Source organism: Electrona antarctica (assembly GCF_951216825.1).
Source record: "Electrona antarctica genome assembly, chromosome: 18".
Classification (NCBI taxonomy): domain Eukaryota; kingdom Metazoa; phylum Chordata; class Actinopteri; order Myctophiformes; family Myctophidae; genus Electrona; species Electrona antarctica.
In genome coordinates, this window is record NC_136799.1 from 21,668,781 (window position 1) to 21,696,025 (window position 27,245).

The 27,245-nt window shown below is 40.6% G+C and overlaps 3 protein-coding genes across 4 annotated transcripts; 2 read left to right on the forward strand and 1 right to left on the reverse strand.

Annotated features, from left to right (window-relative positions):
- Positions 1–1,063: 1,063 nt before the first annotated feature.
- akap12a (A kinase (PRKA) anchor protein 12a) lies at positions 1,064–4,844 on the forward strand (the record flags this gene model as incomplete). The annotated part of the gene is made up of 2 exons (XM_079527454.1): positions 1,064–4,186; positions 4,731–4,844. 2 exons carry the CDS (start codon positions 1,064–1,066, stop codon positions 4,842–4,844), a joined length of 3,237 nt encoding a protein of 1,078 aa, XP_079383580.1.
- A 4,623-nt stretch (positions 4,845–9,467) lies between these two features.
- Positions 9,468–18,523, reverse strand: rmnd1 (required for meiotic nuclear division 1 homolog). 2 transcript variants are annotated; one of them, XM_079528356.1, is made up of 12 exons: positions 18,400–18,523; positions 16,668–17,146; positions 16,463–16,568; positions 15,238–15,313; positions 14,527–14,566; positions 13,782–13,882; positions 13,493–13,599; positions 13,326–13,390; positions 13,113–13,189; positions 11,817–11,937; positions 10,879–10,995; positions 9,468–9,948 (listed from the first exon to the last, which is right to left on the reverse strand). In XM_079528356.1, exons 2-12 carry the CDS (start codon positions 17,133–17,135, stop codon positions 9,916–9,918), a joined length of 1,311 nt encoding a protein of 436 aa, XP_079384482.1. In that variant the 5' UTR covers positions 17,136–17,146; positions 18,400–18,523; the 3' UTR covers positions 9,468–9,915. The 2 variants fall into 2 exon arrangements, with proteins under 2 accessions (XP_079384482.1, XP_079384483.1); XM_079528357.1 differs by lacking the exon at positions 18,400–18,523 and adding an exon at positions 18,165–18,284.
- A 3,317-nt stretch (positions 18,524–21,840) lies between these two features.
- ccdc170 (coiled-coil domain containing 170) lies at positions 21,841–27,189 on the forward strand (the record flags this gene model as incomplete). Its single annotated transcript, XM_079527455.1, has 8 exons — positions 21,841–21,867; positions 22,500–22,682; positions 22,868–23,188; positions 24,022–24,222; positions 24,479–24,652; positions 25,817–26,059; positions 26,306–26,509; positions 26,899–27,189. The coding sequence occupies 8 exons, from the start codon at positions 21,841–21,843 to the stop codon at positions 27,187–27,189; spliced, it is 1,644 nt and encodes a 547-aa protein (XP_079383581.1).
- Between the last annotated feature and the right edge of the window lie 56 nt (positions 27,190–27,245).

A 27,245-nucleotide genomic window follows, 5' to 3' on the forward strand; every position in this document is an offset into this window, starting at 1 on the left:
AACTTAAAGTCCCATAGCCTTATACTGCAGGGCAGAATCGTAGAAGCAGTAGAAGGCTATGGACCAGCGCTAGGCCCCTAGTAGTCGGTTTGCAATGAAACCATAAGTATTTTAAGCTCCCGGCAGCCATCATGGACGCCATCTTGAAAACGATGCCTTTCTAGTTTGTTTTTCGTAAGAATTTAGTATGTTAATTAATTAGCACACCCAATAGTAACATAATCCCTTGAAAAATCTCTTCTATCAATTATTTGGGGTTTCAACCATATACTGACATATCTAATAGTGGTTTCATTGCAAATCGACCACTAGGGGGCGAGCCAAATTAGTTTGCCATTACTTATGCCCATACCTAACACCATGCCAAAATTCAAAAATAGTTACCAAGTGCATAATTGTTATGATTTTTTATAGGCCTTTTAGCTCATTTTAGCCACCGTGGACGCCATCTTGAAAACAATGCCTTTCTGGTTGTTCGTTTTTCCTAAGCTTTTAGTATGTTATTTAGCACACCCAATAGTAACATAATCCATTGTAAAATCTATTTTATCAATTATTTGGGTTTTCAACTATACCTAAGTATCTAATATTTGAGTCTGTGCAAACAGACCACTAGGGGGCGCGTCCAACGTGTTTGCACAGCTTTTTGAAAACCTCATACCCATACCTAACACCACGCCAAAATTCAAAAACTAGTCACCAAAAGCCAAATCTTTACAAGTGCGCTCCCTGCTTATAACACAGCTCCCGATTGCTGTGAAACTTTGCACGCAAACTTAATTTTTCAGAGCCCTTTCCAAGTGGCTATAGCTGCCTTCCAAAGGTTGCGGGCCCTGGGTAGGAATCACGGCCTGGCGGAGACCTATGTACACTTTTCTAGTTTAAAATAGATTGTCTTTTGATAGACTTTCACAATATTTCTCTGTATATAGTCTAAAATAGGTACATTGCAATCCATTGATAACTGTAGGACTACAAATTGTTCAATAGTTCATTCTGTTTTCTTCCCTCAGTCTGTGAGACGAGTTCCGTTATTGTACCTCCAAAAGAAGATGTTCCAGAGATGGTAGAGGAACACAATGAAGATGAAACACCATTAGAAAATGCTGAGATAAATGAGAAGAAATCAGTTGATCCCGACCAAGCAGCACCACGAAATCTAACTGAGACTGAGGCGAAGCTGAATGAAATCAATGAAAACTTTAAGAGATTCTTTAGTAATATTGGGTTGAAATTGACAGTTAAGAAAAACTCTGGCACAAAGGCTGAAGTACCATCAGATGTATCCACCGAACCAAAGGAAGTAGACCCAAGTGACATAAACGATGCCAAGGACACCATTGAGGAACAAAGTGATGAGATTGGAGAGACTGTTAACGTGGCCCAGGAGGATACCCCTGACAATGATTCAACAACATGTCCAACTATGACAGACATGACATCATGGGAGTTTCAGGACAATGCTGAGGAAAAGACCACAGAACCAACAGAGGCTAATGAAGAAACTTCAACCAATGAGGTTGCAGAGGCACCAACAGAGGCAATTTCTGCAGGTGAAGGGGATGCAACACCTGCAGAGGATCATCAAAAAGAGCCAGAGGAAGTCCAACCATCTTCTACCAGTCCTAATGAAGATGAGGAGGTCATGTCTCCGATTAAAAAGTTTTTCACTACAGGAATATTTGCTGGTTTGAAGAAAAAGAAAAAGCCCATAGAACAAGAAAAAGCCAAAGATGAGGTGATGGAGAAAGAACTTTTGGACATGGGGACACAGGACGATGCAGCAAAGACAGCAGCAGATGGAGAAGACCAAGAACAGATCGAAGACACTGTTGAGACAGCTACAGTTGGGGAGGAAAAGAACAAAAGTGAACTCAAAGTGGAAATCACACCTGTGGACACAACAATGAAAACAGATGTTCCTGAAGTTGAAGAACTCCTGAGTTCTCAAGAGAAAGTCAAAGTTCAAGGTAGTCCACTGAAAAGGCTGCTGTCTGGGTCTAGTCTTAAAAAAAGCTCAAAAAAGCAGAGAGGAAGAAGATCAAGTGATTCAAAGCTGACCGACTCTGGTGAGCATGATTCTGATCACCTCCTGTCATCTACTGAGTCGACAGAGGATCAGAGAGGTAAGAGTCCTGCACGTTTCCCTGAAGGGGCAGAAGGGGAAGATGGTACCTGGGCTTCCTTCAAAAAACTTGTCACTCCCAAGAAACATATGATAAAGGCTTCCCTCAGTGATGAGGAGGCAGTAACCTCAGGTTCACCAGAGGAGCCCAAGCCAAGTGAAGAAGCACACATATCTGATGCCACCACAGAAGACACAAAGAAAGCCACATGGGAGGCATTCCTATGTGGATCTGGAAGGAGAAGGAGTCGAAAAACATCAGATTCCGAGGAAGAAATACCCAAGAATGAAGGGGAAGAACACAGGCCTGACAGTGAATCAAGACACGCTGCAGAGTCTCCTCTAGAAAGTTCTCAGGAGGGCGAGGGGCATCTAGCCTATTCCCCTGACCAAGCAGGAAGCCCTTCAGAAGATGGTTCAACTTGGAAATCCCTTAAAAGACTCATGACCCCAAAACGGAAATCCGAAGAGGAAAGAAAAGAACACATACCATCTGATAGTGAAATAAATAAAGATGAATCCTCCTTCTCATTAAAGAAACTCCTCCCAGGACGCAAAAAGAGGAAGTCTACAGAAAAGCATGACCAAATATCTTCAGATGAAGCTGATAGGGAAGACGGCTCAGATGATGAAGACTCTGAGACTCCTGCTGTGGTTCCTTTGTCTGAGTTTGACACAGAGGATCAAGTACAAACTCAAGCACTCATAGAAAGTCACACACCTGAAACAAAAGAATCAGAATCCCAGCAAGACCTCTTAAGGCAGACAAATGAAGCAGCTCTCCCTAATGAGCCAGTTGTAGCAGAGACAGGAAAGGGTGAAAATCAGTCATCTGCAATTCCTGCTTTGAATGAAGATGTTGAGGATCTGACAGAATTAAGCAAACATCAGCAACTCAGTGACATCCCTGAGGAAGGCATTATTGAGGAAAGCATGACAACTGCAGGTGCTGAGGAAGCAGCAAGAGATGATACTATAGCGGAGGATATAATTGAGCTGACATCTGAGGCCATTACTGCACCAGAGCCTATAGACAGCACACTGACAGACGGAACCGATATGGTATCAGCAGTCTCCCAGCTGACAGAGTCTTCAAAAACATCTGGCAACACAACACCAGTACCAGCAGAATATGATGTGATGGAAACAGAGGCTCTCCTACAAGAGGTTGCTGAAGCCATCTATGTAAACCCAAATGCTGTGGCACCGTGTGCACAAGATCCAAGTGTAGAAAGAATACATGGTTCTGTCTCTCCTCAGATACAAGAGACATCCATACTACAAGAAACAACAAATACAGAAGCATTCCACAAGTCAGAAGCCCCCACTGCAGAAGACGTTAATGCAGTTGATGAAATTGGTGGAGCCCAGCCTGAAAGTGTATCTGAAGTCAGTGAAGCAATTTCTGAAGATACCACTGAAGAATTTGATACTGCTGTGATTTCTGTAGATCAAGTACACCCGTCTGATGTTTCAGAGATATATGAAAGTGTGAAAGAAGAATTTATGGATAAAGTGAATGATGCTGCCACCACAGAGCCACTGCCTGAAAATGAACATATTGACATGGCTATAGTCAATCAAGAAGAAATGATATCCACTGAGGTGGATTCTCATGAAGTGGACTCAACAGCTGCTGTACAATATGGAACTGTGGGTGAAAATGTGGTGCATATGGCACAACATCCTGAGGAAAACGATCAGATCAATGACAAAGTCCCTGAAAGTCCACAGCATGCAGAAGTTGAGGATGAAGACATTGTAGCTGAGGTGGTGGGTGAGGTACAGGCATTAACCTTGCTTCAAGTAGCCACTTTAAATTCAGAGGAGGGTAGTGCTCAAGTTCTTGAAAAGCTGGTGATATCGAAAGACATACTGGCCCCTGACAATGCAATCACCTCAGTTACAGATGAGCCCAAAGAGGAAGTGCATATCACTGAAGTCAATGTTGAGGTGAAGGAATGCGACCTGCCAGGTGCTGAGATTGAAACAGCAGAAGGGGTGCATGTTGATGTCATGCCTGAAGTTGACACTGAGTTGCAGACACCCACAGTTACACAAGTATCCCCTGTAGATTTAGGGGGTAGAATTGTTGAACATGAGAAGGAAACTGAGTTGCAGACAGAGCAAATGTTGGAGATGAAGGAGGATCATATTGGTGTACCACAGCATGCACAAGTACATGATGAAGACCAAGTTATTGAAGTGGTCAATGAGTTGCAAGCAATAACCACTGTCAAAGTTGCTTCTGTGAATTATGGGCCAGGTAGGGCTGCAGTGCTTGAGCAGCAAGTTACATCTGAAGAAATCTGTGGAGAAAATGTTACTGCTTCAGTTAACGATGAAATTGAGAACAAAACTGCGATTCTGACAGAGCAAGTTTCTATGGAAAAAGAGAATGCCATAGAACAACTTCCACAGCATATCCTAGTTGTGGATGAAGGACAAATAGCTGAGGTGGCAAATGAGTTGCACGCATTAACATCTGTTAACGCTACCACAGAAATAGATGTGGCAAGTAGTGCTACAGTGTTTGAAAAGCATGTTATTTCTGAAGCCAAGCCAGTACCCGACACAGAAAATGCCTCTGCCTCTGTCTCAACAGCAGATGAACCCATACAGGAAGCACATCTCACTGAAGTCAATGTTGAGGGTGAAAAAGAAACTGACCTCCCAGATGTTGAAGTGGAGGCTGTGGAAGTGGTGCATGCCCCAGTGATGCAAGCACTAACCTGTGATGTAAAAGATGTGGTGGCTTCTATCCCTGATGCTGAAATAGCTGACACATCTGACATCACTGAACCACTGACAGAGGTTGTGGCGACTGAAATACAGTCCCAAGAGGCAAATGAATGTGTGAGCCATTTACCACCATGTGATATGGTTATATCAGCACAAGAGAGCGACGTGGTTGTGATTATGCATGTAGCATCACAACAGGTTGAAGACAATCATAGAATTCAAGTGCAAGTGGAGGATGTTGACATGAAATCAGTCAAGCCATTTGTTGAGACAGCTCTTGATGTAGTAGTAATAGATACTACAGGAGTCATAGACATTTGCAAAGACATGGTTAATGAGGTAGATAAACTCTCTGCTACTTTACAGACTGAAGAGGAGATAACTGATGAAGCAAGTAAGCTTACTATTGCTCAGGGAGTCATCCCACATGAAAAGCAAACCTTGCCAGAAGTAAATGAACCTATAGTTGCTGAATCTTGTGAAATGTCTGAAAGTAAATCAAGGGAGACTGCTGGTGAAATACAAGCAGAAGAGCTTGCCTCCATTGATGAACACAAAGAGGAAGCTAAAGTTGAGTTACAAAAGGAAGCGGATGTCAATGTAGCAGAAGATTCACAATGTACAACAGAGCCATTAGTCGAGGGGGAAATGAAGGATGTTGTCGTGGAAGAGGACACGCCTCCAAACACCTCTCACCAGGTGGATAAAGCAAGCAACGCTGAACTAGTAATACCTCAAAGCTCTGAATTAATCTCATCAGTAGGCAATGTGGAGAAACCTTCTAGCCTGTCTTTAGAATTTAAACTTAACATACTGTTTGGGCAGACAAGGGATTCAGCCCCTCAACCACCTGTAACAGAAATAACTGAACCCGTGAAACACGCAGAAGTGTCTGATGTCGCAGAAGTGTCTGATGTCGGGGTTCAGGCAGCAGAGGAAATAGAACCAATTCGACAAGCAGTCGTTACAGAACAAGCCAAGACCCCGGTTCCAGAGCAGTCTGAAGCTGCTGTCCAAGTGACAGAATCAGCAGAACTAAAACAAACAGGAATAACCGAAGGAGGAGAGAGCCAGAAGCAGCCTGAGACATCTGATGAGGTTGCTGTCCAGGCAATGGAAACCACAGAACTGGAAAGGAAAACAGAACCAACAGAGAGAGCTGTGATCTACAGTCAACCAGTAATGTCTCAACTTGGCACCCACACAACAGAAACGGTAGAACTAGTACAAGAAGCAAAGTCAATAGAAACAGCTACGATTCGCAATCAAGCAGAGCTATGTGACGTTACTGTGGGTGTGCAGGCAATGGAAACCATTGAATTCATAAGTCAAGAAGCACCGGTAGAGAGTGCTGTGATCTACAGTCAACCAGTACTGTCTCAATTTGCAACAGAAACAGTATTAATACAGAATACAGGTCAACAAGAAACAAATTCAGTGCAAACAACCGTCATCATGAACCAACCAGAGCTGTCTGAGATTGGTGTCCAGGAAACCATCAAACCAGTAACAGAGACAATACTAAAAGTTGAAATATTCTTGAATCAACCAGTGCTGGCCGAAACCTGTGTCCAAATAATTGAGACAGTGCAGCCTGTGCAACCAACAGAGGAGGAACCTGAACCTGTTTGGCTGGACGCCGAGGAAACTATATGCGATCAAGGGGGGAACTCAGGGATTAAAGCTGTGGAATCTGTAGAAAGTCAGAAGGAAATGCTGGATCATGATGAGGTGGTTCACCATTGTCACTCACAGGAAGAACAGAGACAAGAAGAAACAGCCCAGATAGTAGGCCTACGAGCCATTGAAATTAGTTGTGAGAGTGAAGAAGAGTTTACCATTGCCTGTGAGCCTCTTGAAATTGCAGCAGCTGTAACAGAGACAGCGATCTCTACCATGGAAGCAGACTAATTCCATCCAGCTCGTGTCACCATCTTGTAAGTCCTGCATTATATTGTCCTATATTTAATTCACTCTATATAATCTATAATCATCATATCTATAATCATATTCAAATAAAATAATGTTGCGCTTCTTTGTTTTGTATTATTTTTCAGGCTGGACAATTGAAAAGACTGCAGGTCTCCAAGCCTCTAAAAGAAATTAACAACAGACCACCATGGACAGAAGTCATCAGAGGACAGCTGAAGGGGGGGATGCCATTACATTCAGTCATCCCTAATACTCAAAAGTATTTTCCTCTTTGTAAAATAATTTCTATGCATCTTAATGACTTTTATTCAAATGGTGGTCTTCTTGAGTGGAAGACAGAGTAGATGAAGCAGTGACCTGAAGATCTGAATTACTCATCTTCTCAGGGGGTATACACCGTATGTGGCTTCAGCAGTAGGCTATCATGTTGGAGGGCAAAACTGAATCACACAATTGTATTTGCTAATGCAGTGCAATTATAATCATTAATATCAGTAACAGTATGCACTACCTGTAGTTCCATAATGGTAGGGCTGTATTTGACACCACCTAGTGAGACCAAGTCAAGACCTAAATCGAGGGAGGCCCAGACCGAGTCAAGACTGAGACCAAACGGGGATCGAGACCAATTCAAAAACATTAATGAGTGTCAAACTCATTAACGTTTTGACATAGTGTAACAGTATATCTCCAATTGAATTATGGAGATAATTCAATAGTACATCAGAGAATTAATCAAAACTAAAATAGTGCCTTTATACTTCCAGCTAACAGCTCCATCCAGTTTTGGAGAAAATCCTAAATTTACAGGCAAGTCCGAAATCATCAGAATGTGATCTTGAAACCGGACTCAAGACTGGTCTGAGTACTACTACAGCCCTATGAAATGTTTCACGTTTCTTTTAAAGGAACTACAGATATGTCTCATTTTCTCATTCTCACGGTACAGTAAAGTGTATGCAGTTAGTATTTGAAAAACAAAACAAACAAATCTTGTGTTCATCTTTGCTACCCATACTGTTTTATGGCAACCGTTTCAGATCCATTTTTGTCAATGCTCGGACAACAACTGACACACAAACACACAGTTTATTAGTAGTATAGCCTACAGGTCTTAAAGCCCCCAAAAAATCCCAAGACTGAAAATGATTTTTTGCAAATCTGCACTGATGTCATTAAATGACCCCTATGAAATCCTCAGGACTGAAATCAGTCCCCAGGACTGAGAACTTTAAGCCCCGAGTATATTTTATATCACGACTGTTTTGAAGCTGCAGGGTAGACTGACAGAATTATGTTTATCTACATTTAATCATAAATTCTACTGTTCCACAGTTTGCATCAACAGCATGGTGACAAATGTTTGACTGCTTAGCTGGCATGGCGCAAAGCTGTTTAAAAAAAATGTAATGCTCAAAGTATTTTTTAATCACAATACACATGCATAGTGAATACATAGCAGTCTTTAATATGTATCATTAATATATATAATCAACAAAGCCTTAAAAGCAATGATGGCAGCTTGATTGTACCAGTTATATCTCCTATTTGTTCTAGGCTAGCCTTGCTGTGCTTCTAGTAGCAATGAGATTGCGGTGCGGGACAGGTCAATGAGGCATTTTACACTAGGAGAGGCCTCTGATTTGGCTGCTTTTCCTCCTTTTGATATTTTGTATCAGTTATGAAACTGACATTTGTAGAAAATGACATTCCTGCTGAAATTATATAATGTAACTAATAACTAAATGCCAAATATAAAAGTTACCTGTGTGTTTATACATATTTCCAAATGTTGATATAAATGTAAGTCATAGTAATTTTATTTGAATAAACAACTATCTGAAGAAGTTTGAGTACTTTTTGCATTGCAAAAAATATGAGGAGCCTAATTGCTAATAAGTGAATACATTGTCCATATTGTGGCAACCCAGGGGAGAATAGGCAAGATTCACAATAAAATAAGAGGCTCAGAGTCAGAATCAACATAAATTGTCTTTTATTAACTTGTTAGGGAAAGGGGAAAACGGGGCAAAACATCAACTCAGGGTTCCTCCTGTCTGGGGCTTGGGCTTTTAGTCCTGTGGGCAGAGCAGAGAGAGAGCTAGTGACTATACTGTATTCAGGGGGTGGAGAGTGCTGTAGGCTCTCCCTTGTGGAGTTCAGTCGGCCTAGGAGGGAGGGAGAGAGAACGAGACCAGGTGAGCCACAATACACGCACAGCACATCCAAGACGGTCCAAAGGTTTGAGTTAAATCTTGTACTCACTTGTGAAATATCCATCATACCAGCCTCCTCATGAACAGAGTGATTCCTGCTTCCTCACTCCTCCATTAGTCCAAACTGACTCAACAGGCAGCTTGGGCGTCGGCTATTTAAAAGCTTCTGTTGATTGCCTTACTGGCTGCAGGTGCGTCCATGTCCAGGCTCCCATTGGCTGCAATACCTGTACAGGGTAATATACTCCCTCTATTACCTCCCCCAGCCTCCTTATGTGGGGAATAGGCCTGGCTGTTTCCCCTGGTTTGCCACAATATTATAAATATTCATTTATATACAGTATTCAATTTATCTCATTTTATATTCATATAAAATAATGTAAAATGCATCATGGTGAAGATTGTGCAGTATAGTACCATTATTTACATGCAACACACTTCCAAGCCTGAAATACAGTACTTACATTTATTGAACCTTCTGTAACATTTCAAAATTGCACCAAAAGATTTAAACTTTTTATTTTATACATTTGAGACCCATTTTGGAAACTGAATGCCAGTGCCTGGCGGAAAATGATTGTACATTATATGACACATTTTATGGCTGGACACATAAATAAAATAAATTCCATAAACTCTAAAATAAATTCCATAAACTCCAACAACATACAAATACATTCAAGTCCAGTTATTGGATTAGATTTAAAAAAAAAAGAATAACATTCACATATTCAACTAAAAACAAATAAACAGCTTAAAACTGTACCACACAATTATCTGCATAAAAGTGAAAAAATCAGTAGAAAGAAATATTTGTTTTGGTGTGGAAAGGTATGTAAATGAACTTCACAGACATTGAATCATTTCCCATGTCCATCCAGAACACGTGGTGGTAGTCTTTCAGAAGATCACTCTTGCAAGTTCAAACATGACCTTCAATAAAAGCAATACAACACATATGAGGTACAAAAAAGGATTTTTGCATCCTTTAAAAACAAGAATTGAGGTTGTGGTAGCCTCAAAGTTAGAGGATTGGGCTTAAGAAAGCTACCTATTCATACTGTAGTAATGGATAGGAATATTCGGACAAGGTACAGTAACTGAAACTGACTAGCACTAGCTCATTCTTCAAAAACTGTACAGTATATGCCCTTGGGCAAGGCACTAAACACCCAACAGTGTCGCAAATAATCAAGGGTCAACAGGAGAAGACTTGTACTACAGTGCAGCTTCCATGTTGAAATACTTGAAACTAATGATTGTGGATGTTTACTTTTTCTAAAAGACATGTTATTTTAAAGTATTCTGTAATGAGCACACAATGCCTAAATTTCTGATGAGAAAACAAGACATGCCAGTATTATCCAGTCAGAGGAATGATGCAGATATAGACAGTTAAAGCAAATCAGAGATGAACATGCTTCAATAGATATTATGGTCCAGAGAGGGTATTACGTTAGCATTACGTTATGTGTAGCAATCATACAATGAAACATTAACGGCAATGTGCAGAATTACAGATAAATAGGAATATATTGTATTTTTATTCATATTTTTTTTTGTAATTTTCTTTATTACAAATCTTTTTCTGGCAGACATCACAAAGCTTCCCGTCACATTTTAAAACACTCACATACATTATGATTGTGGAGGAAGGCATTGCTTAAAAAAAACCTCCAGAAACCCTCTCTAGATGAATAAATACTCAAAGATTGTTGTCACTGGTGGAGCAGAGAAAATCTAAACACCACCCCGGTTCCTTAAAAAATGTGTTGCATGTCCTTACCCATCTAAATAAAGCAAAAATGTAAACCATTCAACACTATTCTTACTTTGTCTGTTAAGTAATTTGGTCATTCTTACCTCAATGGTGATGAGGATTATAATCATCCACTCTAACCTCACGCCGTGTTTCTCACTGAGATGGTTCCGCATGAGGTCTGCCAGTTCTGTACAATGCTGAAGTTTCTCATTCACAACCTGAAACAGGATAACAGGAAAGCTAAGCCAAGATCCTATAATCCTATCGATTATTATCAATTCTACTAGTGACCCATGAGACTCATCACAAAGATGAATAGAATAGATGTCATATAGCATAATAACATTAAGAAAGGGAAGAAATGTCTGGACCTACTATATAAAACAAAAATTAAAAAAATGAAAGTATAAGTTCATAAACAATGAATGTCATTCAAACTGCCATTACTAGTCTTTTCCCATACTAAACATTTAGCTGGGAAAACCAGTTATGAATTTTAGAACCCATCACTCATTCTGATTGGTGTTTCCCTGACCCGCTGCAAGCCACAACATACTGTAGCTTTATAACCAAAACTTTTGCCGTGCTCAGAAACTGAGTCATGAGATCACCGTCAGATCATCTGACTCACAAGGTTAGATATACAGTTGTATACAGTATGCTGCACAATGACTGAGGAAATGACAAACCTTGACTAATGAAAAGCAACATGGCGCTAAAACGTTTTCATAATCAAATCTCCGTGACTTTACCATGACGTGTAACACAATCTCAATGACCAATCTTTGCTTCCATACCGAAGCATTCATTCATTTGTTAAGCAGTTGGTTCTAAAGGTCTGAGTCGTGGATGTCAACAGCCATCACATGAGACTTAAATGGACAGTCATTTTACAATTAGGATTATTACTTTACCCATTTAGCAGGCAAAATCATTTCCAACACTTTTGGGACATTTTTACAACTTTTATAGGCCTGGAAAACATCACTTTAATTTTCGTAGGTAGGTTTCGTTTGTAGGTATTGTAAACAGTACTCGCCTTAACCCTGCGGTTGATACTGAGGAACTGGCACGTCTTATCATAGAGCTGTTCCAAATTCGCTCTGTCCCAATAGAAATCAGGTGTGATGAGCAGGTCGGAGCTCAGGTTTATGCAGTGCCTGTGGTTTCAAAATATAACATACTGTAAGAGGTTTTGGTCTGTTAAAAGTTTAAGAATCAACAGAGAATTGCTACCAACGATATGATATCTATTATTACATTTGGGAGAATTCCACACCCACATATTTGTGCACCAGTGTAGGTGGCCATGTCATACACCGCTACGTATGTGAAGTATGCAGAAGTGCCGTTCACGCCTGTGCTTTGTCGCCGTGATACGTCACTGTCTTGACCTCTGCGTCTTCAACCCAGCGTTGTGGGGTCTGCGACTCAACAGTCAACAGCAACGTTTTTTTTTTTGTTAAACTACTTACAGGTGCCAGGTGGGTGATGTTTGATATATCGGCCAATACCATCAGTATGAGAAAGTTTAGACTATCACCAGAACGTTATTTTTGTCAAATTGTAATTATAATTTTAAGGCCTGGGCCGGCTTAGTGGTCCAGGCAGCGTGGCTGGTAATCCAGTATGACAGTGTGTCGCGGGTTCTAGTACCGATCCCGATGAACTTTACTGTGTGTCTTCTCCCCATCTCTCTCCCCGTTTCCTGTCTACCTACTATACGACTATCAAAAAGGCAAAAAGCCCCCAAAATATCTTTAAAATCCCCCAATTATATATATATATATATATATATATATATATATATATATATATAAAGATTGTGATCTCACACACACACAAACCAATAAAGAGAGGGGAGACACAGGTCATGAGCCAGATTCAAACTCATCATGTACTGTAGCAACTAGGCTTGTACGGACTACTGAGGTAGGCATAATAAATGGTCCCATCTGTCTGTTATTGATCAATGTATATTCTCACTATTTGTATTGTCTTGGTGCAATTTGAGTGCTAGCCTTTGGACCACAGGGTTCTCGGTTCAATCCCGGGCACCGCCAACTCAGCGTATGAGTAACACGCTGTAAGTACTGTGACCTGATGGTATGTTTTCTTTTGTTTGTTCCCCCTGAGCAATCCATCTCCCGGGAGTCTAGTCAGTGCACTGAACTAATTACTTACGGTGCAATAAAACAAAGCAAGCGTGTTAAAATAAGTGTAAGCAATTATTTGCCAATACTGTGACACCCAAACATACAAAGGGTTTGGTTGTTGAAGCCTCCCAACTCCAAAAATAGAAATGCTCTAGATATCCTGGGAATACTGAACTAACCTTAGAGCAAAGAGTTCTCCAATCTTCTGCATGACCTCTGCCCGAGACAACTTAACGCTTTTACCAGCCTTCAGCATCTGTTTTGACAAAAGAAAGAATAAATAAGGCAATTAAGTCAGTAATAAAGGGCAAAGTGAACTTCAAACATCCATTACAGATATTCAATTATTGATAATTGTATGGTGGGTCTCTTATAAAGTGTACACTCTGTACCTCTGGGATTGATTGAATTGACTCAACAAAGTTATCTACAGAGATCTCCCATATAGCAAGCTTCACTGAAAGAGACCACGAGACAAAGAGAAAGCATTGAGTACAGTACACCACATGGTATCTTGTTTTTACACGTATCACTTGTATGCTGTATTGTCTACTCTAACCTGATAGAGAGAGAGCATTTGAGAAAGCAAACTTCGCCAACACAGCTTCGTCTTGATCCATATCAGCATTCAGGATGAAATTACCACGCTCAAGCTTTGAATTCCCCCTAGACAAGAAAATAACTCACGTTTCAAGTTTGATAAGGGGGAAGAGCCAAAGATCAACTAGCTAGATGTAACATTAAGAAAACACCAATACACACGTTTCCATTAAAAAATATTAAATGTACAAGCAAAGATGGGCCAGCATATATATACTGTACATCATGGAGCAATCAAAACAACGTACTCTCCAATTTTGTAGCTTATCTCTTCATTCTCCCAGTGGACCAATGCTACCTCATAGGGCTGGATCTCATGGCGCTCCAATATTCTCATCACTTTCTTTTTCTGCAAAAACAATAGGGGGGAAAAAACACAATATTGACGCTGTTGGGCAGAAATCTGCTATCTCCATTTTTTTTAACCTTTTTATTTGTTTGAATACATCAGTGCTATAGAACAGTGGTTCCCAAACTTTGAATGGTGGAATTCTTATTCCTCCTTGTGGTTTCCTGCCTGATGACTACAAAACAAGACTACAACATGACGTAAATTACCATCCGCTCCAGACCGGTTCACACGGCGATTTTGGAACAGACCAGGCTTTCCTCCGAGGTGGAAAGCCTGGTGACGCGAGGTTACAGGACTAGAGGACTACTGTAGACTCAGCTTGCTATTGCATAGCAGCTGGTAAAAATATCCTAACTCCACTTGAGCTGTATTTGGGTAAGTAAAGTGCTGATAAAATAAGCACACATTCACGTATCTGACAATGCATAAGTAAAGTCACTGTACCAACTTTGATAGTATTGTGTTGTTCTAAAAACTTTTATTTTCATGAAAAGTTAATATTTTGGACAGCTGGTTTCTGCCCGACAGCAGTTATTCTGGAGTGAGGAAAAACAGGTGACCAATAGGCTATATTTAAGGGGTTTACACTAAACTACAAAACAGAAATGTTTTCAAATGTGTAATGTATTTATTTTATTTACCGTTTTTTCTTCAACGTTCCAGAAAACCACTGACCCTTCCCTGAAATTGCACAATAGACTTGTCAGTCATCCCAGACCCAACCAGAACAACAACACTGACCTTCATGCAATATTGCATAATCAGAATCATCTTTGTCACATCACAGTTTTAACAAGTAAAAAAAGTGGGTGAAATTAGTTTTTGTGCATAGTTCCCATCGTGTTATTTTTCCAAGAAACAAAGAAAGGTAAGAAGAGAGGGGAGGGCGGGGAGGAAAGATCAAGGCAAGAAAGAACATGTCCTCACACGGACAGCACACTTGTAGGGTCTCTCTTAGCTAATTTACAAACGGCACAGCTGTAGGGTCTCTCTTATTTACAGTACAAGTAAGGGGTTTCCAGATATTTACAAGCTTGTTTCACAAACGGCACAAGCTTGTAACTCTTGTAACAAATATCTGGAAACCTACTTGTACCAGTTGAATTAACATAGTATACTTTAAGATACTATTTATTGGTATCAAAGAAAACCTTGAAAAACCTTTTTCAAGATTAAAAACAAAAACATTACGTTTTTTTAATCATATCATACTGTATATATTATCTCTTTGTCAATTATTTGGGGGCCCACTTTCAATATACCCATGGCCCACAGGTTGGGAATCGCTGTTTTCCCACAGGATTTGGCAATTGTATGAATCCAAGCCTTTAGGAAAAAAAACACAGGTCTACCTGAAGAAGAAAATGAGTGCACCGTCATCTGCCTTTGCAGCCATGTCTGTGCTTATCACCAGTGTATTTGAAGCATCTGAAAATAGAAATGGGACATCATGGGATAAATGCTAGCCTTAAATCCTCAGGCAGGGCATTCCAGGCGGCTTGGCCTCAAAAGCTGATGAGGTGAGTCTTGGGAACTACCAAGAGAACCCTACTTGAGGATCTGAGGCAGTAAGGCTGCACACAGGCTCATTGTCATATCTAAGATGTAGCTGGGATGATAAAAGTCATCAGTAGAATCTTAAAATCAATTCTGAAACTCACCGGCAACCATGCCAAACAGTGAAGGGAAGCTACAGTTGGGTGCCACCGATATTGTCCCTTATCATTTGACCCATTTAGGCCCGACCTCAAAATTTTAAAAAATCCTTCTAAATCCTCCAGTTTTCTGAAATAAATATTTTCACGATTTTTCAAAAATAGCAGACCTACAAGCTCATAGCGCGCCACCGAGTGGCGCGCTACGAGCTTGTTGATCTGCTATTTTTCAATAGCTAAATTATAACATAATGTTTAAAACACCAAAAGGGGTTCCCGCCCAAAATGGGTTAACTGTCCTTTTGCGCAGATCACGCAAACCTCAGCAAAAGGAAAAGGACAATATCGATGGCCTCCAACTGTAGCATCGGTGTAATATGATCAAGAGTTTGTTAATAGCCTAGCTGCAGAATGTTGCACCAGTTGAAGATGGGAGGTAGCCTTTTTCCAAAACTTCCAGCTCTTTGCAGCAAGTAGTCAAAATAACAAAATATACTGTCAATAGAAATAATGAAAATACAATAATAGCAAACTGTGAGGTGTCTTTGTTAGATGCATGTGTGTGGGATGCATTTTAAATAATATAATAATGTGTGCCGTATTTAAGGTATAAGGTGCTGTGTGTACTGTAGGTCTGCATGTGGTTGTTTCTCTGTTTGTGTGTGATTATGTATGCACAGTTGCCTCCGAGTGAGAAAGTGTGTAGATGGATACCTTTATTGAACCTGTGGGGCGTATTGGGTGTAGGTCCTGGTGTATATGTGTATGTGGTTGTTTATCCGTTTGTGTGTGATTATGTACGCACAGCTGCCTCAGAGTGCGTGTGTGTCTGTGTTCGTCAGGCAGTTCATGCTTCCCTTTAGCATACTTCATGGTTAAATCTACATTAAACTAAGTGTTATGGATGATGTACAAGTCTTACCTCTAGGCAAATCCACTTCATGAAAACCATGACCCATCAGGTCGTGCATAAGGGTTGGCAAATGGTACTGATCAGCTGTCGCAAATGCTATAGACTGCATCATATCCTACAGATAATGACAGGTTTGACTGAATCAAAATTCAAGTAAAAAATTGCAATGTAGAAAAAGATAATCAGTATCATGCAAGATGGATGAATGAATTACCTTGTCCTCATCCTGACAAGCCTGATTGGTTCTCGACGGTTGTTTAGTTCGAGGCCCTTTTGGAATCCTTTTTCCAGGGAGCGCAGCCGATTTCAAACCCGATTTTAGAACAGTCTTTGCAAGATCTGTGGAATATAGACACTTCCTTGTAGTCTGCACGCTCTGTGTGCGTTTGAGAAACATCCCAAGGTCAGCCAATAAGGTCCTCCTGTGGAGGCACTGCGACCCATGAAAAGCCTGTGTAACATATCTTACATAATATTGCCATGGGTTATGAATCTTTAAATAACAGTTCATGGGAAGGGTCACTGATGCCATAGCCAAGGCTGAGGAAGTCCCAGGTTGAGATGCATATTGTTGGTGATACGGTTTAGGTTCTGAAAGACTGGAAATGGCAAACCACCGGATGGATTTCCTCTCCAAAGGCCGTGGAACTCCAACTTTGCACCACAACGTCCGTATAAGCATCTTAAAAGAGACTGTTCACAGAAGAGAGGAAACACACAGGTGTCAGTGCTTTGATATCGCATCATGTAAATGCCATACCATAGTACAATCTATGGTCTCTACTCTCTACAGCAGAGGTTCTTCTAAAACGTTTTAATTTGAAAGACCCCCACCATATTTTCCAGTTACAGACCTGCGTCCCTTTGCAAACTCAAGTTACCCTGAGGTTCCGGAGCCCACTTTGACAACCACTGGTCTAGCAGTCTTATGGAATTATTGGATTACATCAATTTACAATTTAGGCATTTAGCAGACGCTCTTAATCCAGAGCGATTTACATTATAGTAAGCAAGAACAACACTGGTAATACATCAAATACAGTACATAGAAATAGTCGTCAAGGATCATAAGTAAGCTAAAGAACATAATATCCGTCTAACAGTAGATGTAAAATAGCTCGAACCAGTGCTGGTTATTTAGTTAGGACCCACGACAGTGGTGTTCGATACGAACTTAACCGGGATGTGGAAACCTCCAATGAAAAGCTCTATAATTTGCTTGGCCAGATATTCCGTCCTATCCAACTGACTCAGGCCAAAGATATTAGAAGATATTCTGCCACCTTAAGTCTCTGACTGTAATCCTTTTATACTTTTTAGTTATATGTGTGTCATAATGACAATGCTATCCAATCGCATATGACGATGACACACGTGTACATCCCTATATGGGGTTCCCACATCAATCCGATGTCAGCATTGGATATTTCCATTATCTCCACATATGGGCCATAAATCATCATCATATGTGGAGATCCAAGTGACAGCCTTTTATCCCCATATATGGAGATCCATTTGAGAGCCTTCGCAACAGTAGAATATCTATCAATGAAGAATGCTATGTCTACATAATGTTATCTAAAATTACAGAAGTTTAGCCTATTCATACACTGCAGGGTCGGCTAGGGCAACATACATCTTCAGATAAATAGTTCAGTTCACATACGGTCCACTGCACAGCCACAGCCAACACAATTATACAAAAACTGACCTTGGATAAACTTGAAATGTCTAGCACATTGCTACAGAAGGATATTCCTCCCTGACAAAAATAATACAGATCATTTTGTGTGAATAACCGATAGTCACAAAGAGCAGGCTTCATTAGAACACATAAGGGTGATAGCCTACTAGCCTTCTGTGAGATTACATACATTTCATGAGGCAGCCAACAGTTTCATAGCAAATGAAATAGACATGCAATACTACACGACAAAATGACTCACCACACCAAGCTTCAGAAACGACAAAACACTTTGCTTTAAGTTTAAGTTAAATGACTGAATGACATTTCTGTCAGCTTTATTTCCAGGATACACTACTGTGTCTCTTAGTATTAATAAAGTTTCGTTTGAACTTCTTCTTCGTTTATTTGTATAGGCATTAAAGCGCATGTCGCCACCTACTGGACAATGGAAAAAACCCAACTTGACCCTATGAACTTGACCCTACTGGCCTACTGGTTGTTTGAACTGAAGGATTGATTCGGGCTCTCTAGCAATATGGGGTGTCAATCAAGACACGGGAGTCCACAAAGTCCTTTTAGGGTTTTTACTTTGAGATATATACACATTTACAGGGGTCACCGTCAGTGTGTCTGGTAAGTAGCCTACATGAAAAATAACAAATATTAAAAGTGTCATCTATAATGTAACAATTGGGTCAACTGTTGTTAAACATAATTCAACCAAACCTAAATAAACATCATGATAAAACTTAGCCCTGAAACATGACTGTCATGATGATTTGAAGTACGAGCGTCATGTGAACCATTGCTAGATAAAACTGTATCTACTCACTTGTCACACACACAGTATGTACTCTCTGGACAACTGAACTGAGCTCACAAACAAATTAAACAAACGCCTGCATGTACTGACATCTATCAATCAATAGAGGGTATGCACATGCATAAAGTGAATTGCAGATCGAGTGGCAAAGTGAGTGACAAAGTGAATTTAATGTTGTCTAAAGTCATTTAATGCAAACAAATCTGCTTGTCTGTATGGGCTGTCAATGCCAGAAAGTCGTTTTATGCCACTCAGTAGGCGTTCCTGCATACCTTCCAATGATGTCACGTGCATATAGACTGATTGATGAGTGACCCACAGGGACCTCTGAATACTACTTTAGTCCAATAATGAAATGGCAGAGGTTGGACAAAATTGCTTTATTTATTTTTTTATTTTATTTTAGTTTGACGTGTCAAACTAGGAGGTTTTCATGATTCTGAATCCATTCCAAGCATTAGTTTTGCATGAAAAACACTCCCGGCTAAAACGTCCATTTATTTATTTATTTATTTGACAGGGACAATGCTCATTAATCAACATTTCAGTTTTCACTTCCATGTAAATGTGCCAGAGTTAGCCATAAGCTAATTTTCATCTGTAGTCCCTGAGCAGGCTCTTAAAATGGTAGTAAAACTAAACATACAATGACACATATAGTACAATACAATACAATGCAATACAATACAGATAAAAGAAGGACAACAGAGTGTATAGTGTGCCAGCACACAACACCATGCGTTGATGCCATGTGTGCATGTGCCAGCACCCAACACTATGTCCATACAAAAACACAATACAATACAGATAAAAGAGAGACCGAGTGTGTGGTGTGCCAGCACACAACACCATGCGTTGATGCCATGTGTGCATATGTGCCAGCACCCAACACTATGTCCATACAAAAACACAATACAATACAGGAACAGATCAGCATGGTACAGGGGACAGAACAACTGTGAAGTGAAAAAATGACACCGGTGATGAATACTAAATAGTGCTGATAGTTACTCATGATTACAGATTTGATTTGTTTTTCTTCAGGTTAAATTTGAAGGTCAAATAGTTGGAGGTCTCTCTTACTTCTGTAGGGAGACTGTTCCAGTGATGGGAGGCTCTAACAGAGAAGACTGTTTTACCAAACACACTACGTCTGATTGGCACTTCACAGTCTCCTCTGGTAGTTGCCCTTGTTGTTCTATCACCACTGTCCCTTCGATATATGTACTGTTTCAGTGGTGGAGGTGCAAGTCCATTTAAGATTTTAAAAATGAGACAAGCATCTGAAAAATGTTTGAAGCTGTCAAAAGTAAATAAATTGTACTTTTGAACTATATGGCAATGGTGGTAACGGTTGGGCTTTTGGTCCAGGGTTTTTAATGTCTGTTTATAAAGTGATTCTATGGGTTTTAACATTGTCTGATTTGTCTGTGACCAGGTTGTGAAACAGTATGTTATGTGTGAAGAAATCATAGCATGCATGAAGAGTTATGCATGAAGAGTTTAGACGTCATCACAATGTGATGACGTCAGCACACGTGCAAAACTAATGCTTGGAATGGATTCAGAATCATGACAACCCCCTAGTTTGTCACATGCTACTTAAAGCATAATGAAATGTAGAAAATGTTGCCTTATATAGGTTGTCGATGGTGGCATCTTTGATTAAGGCAAATTTAGTTAGCAGAGAGCAGATTAGGGTAGATTGTTTTTGCGACCACAGTTTGCATTTACTATGAAATCGTACGTTTTTGTCCATCAGTCAGTGTATCACTCTAAATCCCCATACATGGGAAAGCCCCCATATATGGTGCCCAGGTCTCGTGACATCACGTGACATAGTCATAGTAAATGCGACCTGCTGTCGCAATTAAGCCCATATGGAGATCCCTGATGTCATCAATATTGGCCAGCAACTCTATATCTGACCTCAAACCCTTAGATCTCCATATATGGATATATATACAGTATGTCAGAACCGGATCTGACATTCCATAATGTTGATCCTTCCCCATCCATCCTCCATCTCCATTTTGACTGATACGTGTCCATTCAAACTCTAGACGGGCCTGCCCCAAAGTTATTAATGCAGCCGCGCCCAGCAGCCGGTGAAAACTAGAGTTCTCAACAGACCCAAACATTTAGGCCCGGCCCTACCTGGGCCCTCATCAAACCCTGTACACTCAAGACACTGCCCCCGCTGCCACCCTTAGATCTCCATATATGGAGCTGACCTGTTCTGACATTCCATATGTTGATCTGACCTCATCAAACCCTGTACAATCAAGACACGCTCCATATATGGCCAGTACAGAATTCATTCCATATGTTGATCTGACCCCCATGCCAAAGCGCCAGCGCTCGCCCAGCAGTCTGCTGTGAGGTCGCTTCTCGCCCTCAGGCGTCTTACTGGTATCCTGGCTAGTAGACGTCTGTCAGAATCAGTTGAGAAACAAAATAAACCAATTTTGTCCAAAATGAGAGGATTTTTTTACTTTAATTTACTGGACTACTTTCCTTTTGTTGGACTACTTTTCTTTTGTACACCTACTACCATACCCAGACCCTTCATTTAAATTATAGAATATAAATATATCACTAACAGTTTCCAAATGCTCCCAATTCAGATATCCCGAGGTCGGATATCCCGACACAGCCTCCTTTTGACATGCATCATTATCCCTTACAATTATATGCCACAGCAGCACACTATAATATAAACTGCAATATCATGCTGCACTAATGTCATCACAGAATCACAAAGTCAGTTATTATAGCACCCCCCTCTGGCAAAACATTGGCATTTGTTTTCTGTTGCCTGGAGACTTCTTCAAACAAGAGTCAAGACCATAGCATTTTCCTTGACCACCTCTAATTATGGAAGCTACAGAAAAACATGATGAGGTAGGTTATGTAAAAAACGATTTTACATGCATGTGTACTAACTGGGTATTGGGGTACATTTTGTTTCGGTCAACAAATTGTAGCCCTAGGCCTATAACTTGGTGTGCACTTGCACCTCAGAATAGTTGACATGATTCATGAATAATCATAATGACATAATGTGAGGGTTATTTTGAGTGTAAAGTGTAACCTTCTAGGTCAGTGGGTTTCAACCAGTGGTCCAGGGACCACCAGTGGTCCTTGAGGGGGTTCCAGGTGGTCCCCAGCTAAATGATGGAGAGTTGGTAACCAAATGGACCCTTATAGACCTTTAACTCCTGAGAGTGTAAAGTGAAACCAAATGGACCCAAGAGTTACATTATTGTCAAACATCTGCATTACTTAATTGACAAGAAGCCTACACAATTAGGCTACAGAATGTATGTAGAAGAATTGTTATTTTTGATCAACGTTATCTCTCCTATGGTACCACATCAATGCAGCATAGAATTGTGGACAAAATCTTCCAACGACAACATATTCTTTAGTTTTGGGTCTGAGAGGCTAAATGTCATCAAATGGTGGTCCATGGCTCAAATTCCAAATGAATAATGGACCTTGAAATGAAAATGGTTGAAAAAACATTGTTCTAGGTGGACCAGTGCTATGAGAGGGACAGGCTGAGGACCAGGCTGGCTGTGTTGGAGGAGAGTATTAAGTCCTATGAAGTGGAATGTAAAGCCAGCAGGCAGACAGTGATGAGGCTGGTGACAGAACTGGACTGGGAGAGGAGGAAGGCTGTCAGCAGTATTGAGATGCTTGATTCACTCAAAGTGGTGAGTCAGTGCATTGCTGTATTGAAATTTAGAACATAAAAAAGGAAAACAATATAATAACAGATCTACATGCCCTAAAGCTATACAAGCTTTTAGGTTTGCTATTCTCGCCAAATGTTTGCTCCAGAATAGGGACAGTAGAATTCCAGACAGAACAGGTTAATTGTGCAATGTGTGTGTCTCAGGAGTTCGAGGGCATGGTGTTGGGGAAGAAGAACACAGAGATGGAGAGGCAGAGCCTCACTGAACAACTTGAAGCCAGCAAGCGTGTCATCGAGGCAACCCAGCGCCAATCTGAATGTTTGGAGAAACAGGTGGAGGAACTTGAAAGGAAGCTGCACATAAGCCAAGATGAAACTCAGTTAGCTCGGGCGCAACTGCTCGCACTAATGGAGAAGGTTTATAACCTGCTGCACAGTGATTCTGAGGGAGACACCCCACCCACAGAGAAGAACATTCTGCAAAAACTGGAAAACCTCTGCACGCGGGAGGGAAAATCACAAACGGTATAATATTATAACCGGTGACTTTTGTAAAAAATACAAAATACAATCACATAAACTAGCACTTGGTTCAGCAACCATTTCTGCCCTATAATAGTCAGAGAGGCATTGATCCACTCTAAAATCAGCAGCTCCCTTAGTGATGAAAGTTCAGTGAAATGGTATTACTGTCTGTTGTTATGTTACATAGCCTATGTTACTATGTTTTACATTATGCTAGCTGGTTCCAAGGTGGGGTTATTACATGGCATTGTGTTTAGAGGGACTGATTATTATGCCTCTCTTTGCATTGTCATGAATCTTTACTGGTCTAAGCCAAAACTAAGCATTGTAACTCCAAAATCAGAGGATCCCTTACAGCAGGTGTGTCCAAACTTTTTTCAAAGGGGGCCATATTAGAAAACACTCAAGGGACAACTACGTCTTATCGACTGACATAATGTGCCTTCGGACTATAACAAAGTCACATACATGTGCATCTCATTTAAACGATTTAATGTAACTATCATCATCAATATTTCATATCAATGGTCTTTTGTTAGGTGTGCTGTGAACAAAACGCTAAAATAAGTCTTTTTTCAGCCTTATTTCACATTACCATGTAGCCAGGTAAAACATGTAATAAAATAGCCTTCAGAATTAGACAAGGAACAAGGAATCCTGACAAATTATACTCAAATATTATGCCCAGGTTAATAAATAAAAAAACGTCAATATAAAAATGTTGGGGTAATACAATTCAGGTATGAAGCAGAGGGTGTATAAAATCGGTCCCCGGGTCGCACTTTGGACACCCCTGCCTTACAGATTTTATTCCCCAAAAACTAACCCCGCAGACCAAGGCAGAGATGGAACTGAGGCTGTCCCAGGCCTCAGAGGAGCTGGCCAGGCAGACAGAGCTTCACCACAGTGCTCTGCAGAGGGCTCAGCTTGCAGAGCAGCAAGTCCAGGACCTGAGGGGGAGACTAGAGCAGCTAGAGGGCGAGCTGTTGTCGGCAGACGTTCATCGTGATGGACTGAGCCACGGCCAACAACATGTGAGTACACTGGCGGCAGGCCCATGGGTCATGATGGGTAGTCGAGTTATCGAGATCTAATCATGGCATATACGCAGCTTGTTTTGGAATAATACAAACATTCACAGACTATTGTATAAAAGTGCATGAATTAATAACTCTCATTCATGTACAGTATTCTATATATTTATTATTACAAAGTACAATTTTCAGTGTTAATTCAGTGTTAATGTAACGCTGAGAGTGAGAGTGTATTACTGTACTTAACCTTTTGCAGTATCAAAAGTTCCTGGAACAGTTGTCAGAGACCATGAAGGTTGATAGCATTGCTGTGGACCTTGGCTTCGATATGAGGCTAAAACTACTTCTGACCCGAGCAGAACAACTTGTTAAACATGAAGGGACCGCTTTGGCAGAATCCCAAACTCTAGCCTACAGCCTGCAACGAAAGGTATTATTAATATAACCTATTGCCACCTATAGTTCAAAGATATGCTGTTGATATTTTGAAAATGTTGGAACCTTAACCAGGGTTGTTTTATTGAGCATGAATGCTCTTTTTCAGCAACACCCTGCTTCACATTTAAGTTACACACATTCAGTTATTTTTGCCCATGATTACATGCCAAACATACAGACTACGTTGAAAGTGGTTAAATACCTAGCTCAAGGGCACTCAATGGGTATTGAGGGAGGGGTGAGTGTTGCTAAACCAAATCTCCACCCTTTTCCCTCCACCCTTTATTCTGGGTCATCTTGTAATGATACTGTAGTAGCTTTAATGTAATGTAATGACACAGTTACTTAACCACTTTCAACTTGGAGTCCCTACTTCTGGGCATGTCATTATAGTAGAATTTTGTTTTATTAAATTATTTTCAAAATGTTCAAAAATAGCAAAAATAGCAGATCTACAAGTGATGCATTGTGAGCTTGTAGATGGGAGATTTCGCTATTTGTTGTACAAGTACAACTAAGTACTTAGGGCTTAAGTGAATAATTGTGTCAGGCTATTTATTCTCAAAGCAGTCACACACATCCCCCAAAAACGTTTGGAGGCAGGTGCTGGACCCAAAATGAACAGAGATCAAAGGCACAAAAGTTGCCCGATGGATGCCTCAATAAATGTCACTTAAGGTGCCTTTATTCTTCCTCCATTGACACATTTGAACAAAGGTCATTTTGTGTTACAGTGATGGCTTCTGTGTCACTATGCCTCAAAATAAAGGAGTAGTGTTCCGGTGCAACTATTTTCTCGTATAGGGGTATTTCCAAAAGATAAATCAAGGCAGTAAAAAGGATCCCATGTCATGATGGGATGATAGCAACTACAGAGACTATACTATACAGCAAGAACCGTTGAAATAATGTTGTGCTCTTTTGTCATTGAAAGAAGACAAGGTTAACATGTCAAACACGAAACACGTCTTCTTACTGGTAAATGAACATAATCTCAACAGTTGCTGTCATCCCATGGCATCAAAAGAACACGAATTGGAGAGTACCGGTAGATATTTCAGTACCACACAGTCTGGAGTGAACTCTGAAAGTAAAATGGACCTGTAAGAATGGAAAATGTATACATTTACATTTGCAACCTCCGTTTTAACAATAGTTAAAGGCACAGAAAAGTCGACTGGAGGGCAAGGAGCTCCACACAGAACTTCTGAGGAAGAAGGTGGCAGAGCTAGAGGAGGAGAAGAGGAGCCGATCAGCTCTGGCTGTGGAGCGTGATGATGCTCACCTGGAGGCCAGGAAGCTGCAGAAGAAGGTGGGGCGTCTCCAGGGCGAACTGAAGGCCGCCAAATTCTGCAACACTGAGCTCCAGGCTCAGCTCTGCCACACCAACGAGCTCAAGGTAGTGGGGAGAACAGTTTGGGTCCACACTCCATCCAGAGTCACAAGGCCAATAACCTCATGACTTACATGCATTTGTGTTATACAGTATATATTCATTAATCATTATATACTGAACATACAAACTGTACTCACACCCTGTGAGAAAATATTTTCCTTCCATGATAAAGTTGTTTTTTGATTCAGTGTTTGCTCAGACATTGACAACTGGTTCTTTGGTCCTTGTTGTGCCATTGACATTGCTAAGCTTAAAGTCATGGAACAGAGTCAGGCCATGCAGGAGCAGAGTAAAATGCTGGAGGACATGGTGGAAGGGAAGGCAGAAGTAGAGAAGACCTTGAGCTCAGTTAGCTCAGATCTACAGAGGCAAGAGAAGAAGGCGGAGGAATGGCAGCAGCAACTTGTCACCCTCAGGCAGACCCTAGCTCAGCTCTCTGAGAGGGAGAGAGAGGTATTGATTGATTATATTTTTGTATTTGTACAGCCTGCCCTAGAGCTTGAACACATTCAAGTGGTCAACATGGTCCTCTGTAGAATATTGATTTTTATGCACATGAATTCAAAATCTACGTGCCATAACCTAAAAAGAGAGGGAAATGTTATTTTCTTTTTAAGTTGGCTTATTGTCAAGTCATATACTTTTTTTTGTAAATAACTGATATCATATTAATCACATATATCATATAAGTTTAGTTTCATGCCTGTTTTGTCAGATGTGTCACTTAGTTCATATACACCTTTTTCAAAAGTTTTACTTCTGTTGATGTTGTGAATGGAATGGATCTATACATTTTGGACAGAGAAGTAATTTCAGACTATTTGTTTCTCTCCCTGCTTCAGCTGTTTGACTTCCGCAGGGTGGTTTCGCAGATGCTAAGCCTTGATGCCACATCCTTGGCTCTTCCAAATTATGAAATAATAAAGTTACTAGAGAGCCTCCTTCACCATCAACACCACCACCACCTTCATCCTCATCACCATGCGCTGCCGTGGCACTGTCCTACCCACCAATTCCCCTTTCTCCCCCAAACCCAGGCAACATCTCCATATGCGGACAGTTCCTCCACCTTGAATGCTTCTACCTCTAGGTCCTTTGGTCCTGATGTTGGAACATCTGTCCATGAAAGTTAAATTACTATCGTAACTACTGTATGGCTTTGAAATGATTCACTGAACAAGCATGAAAA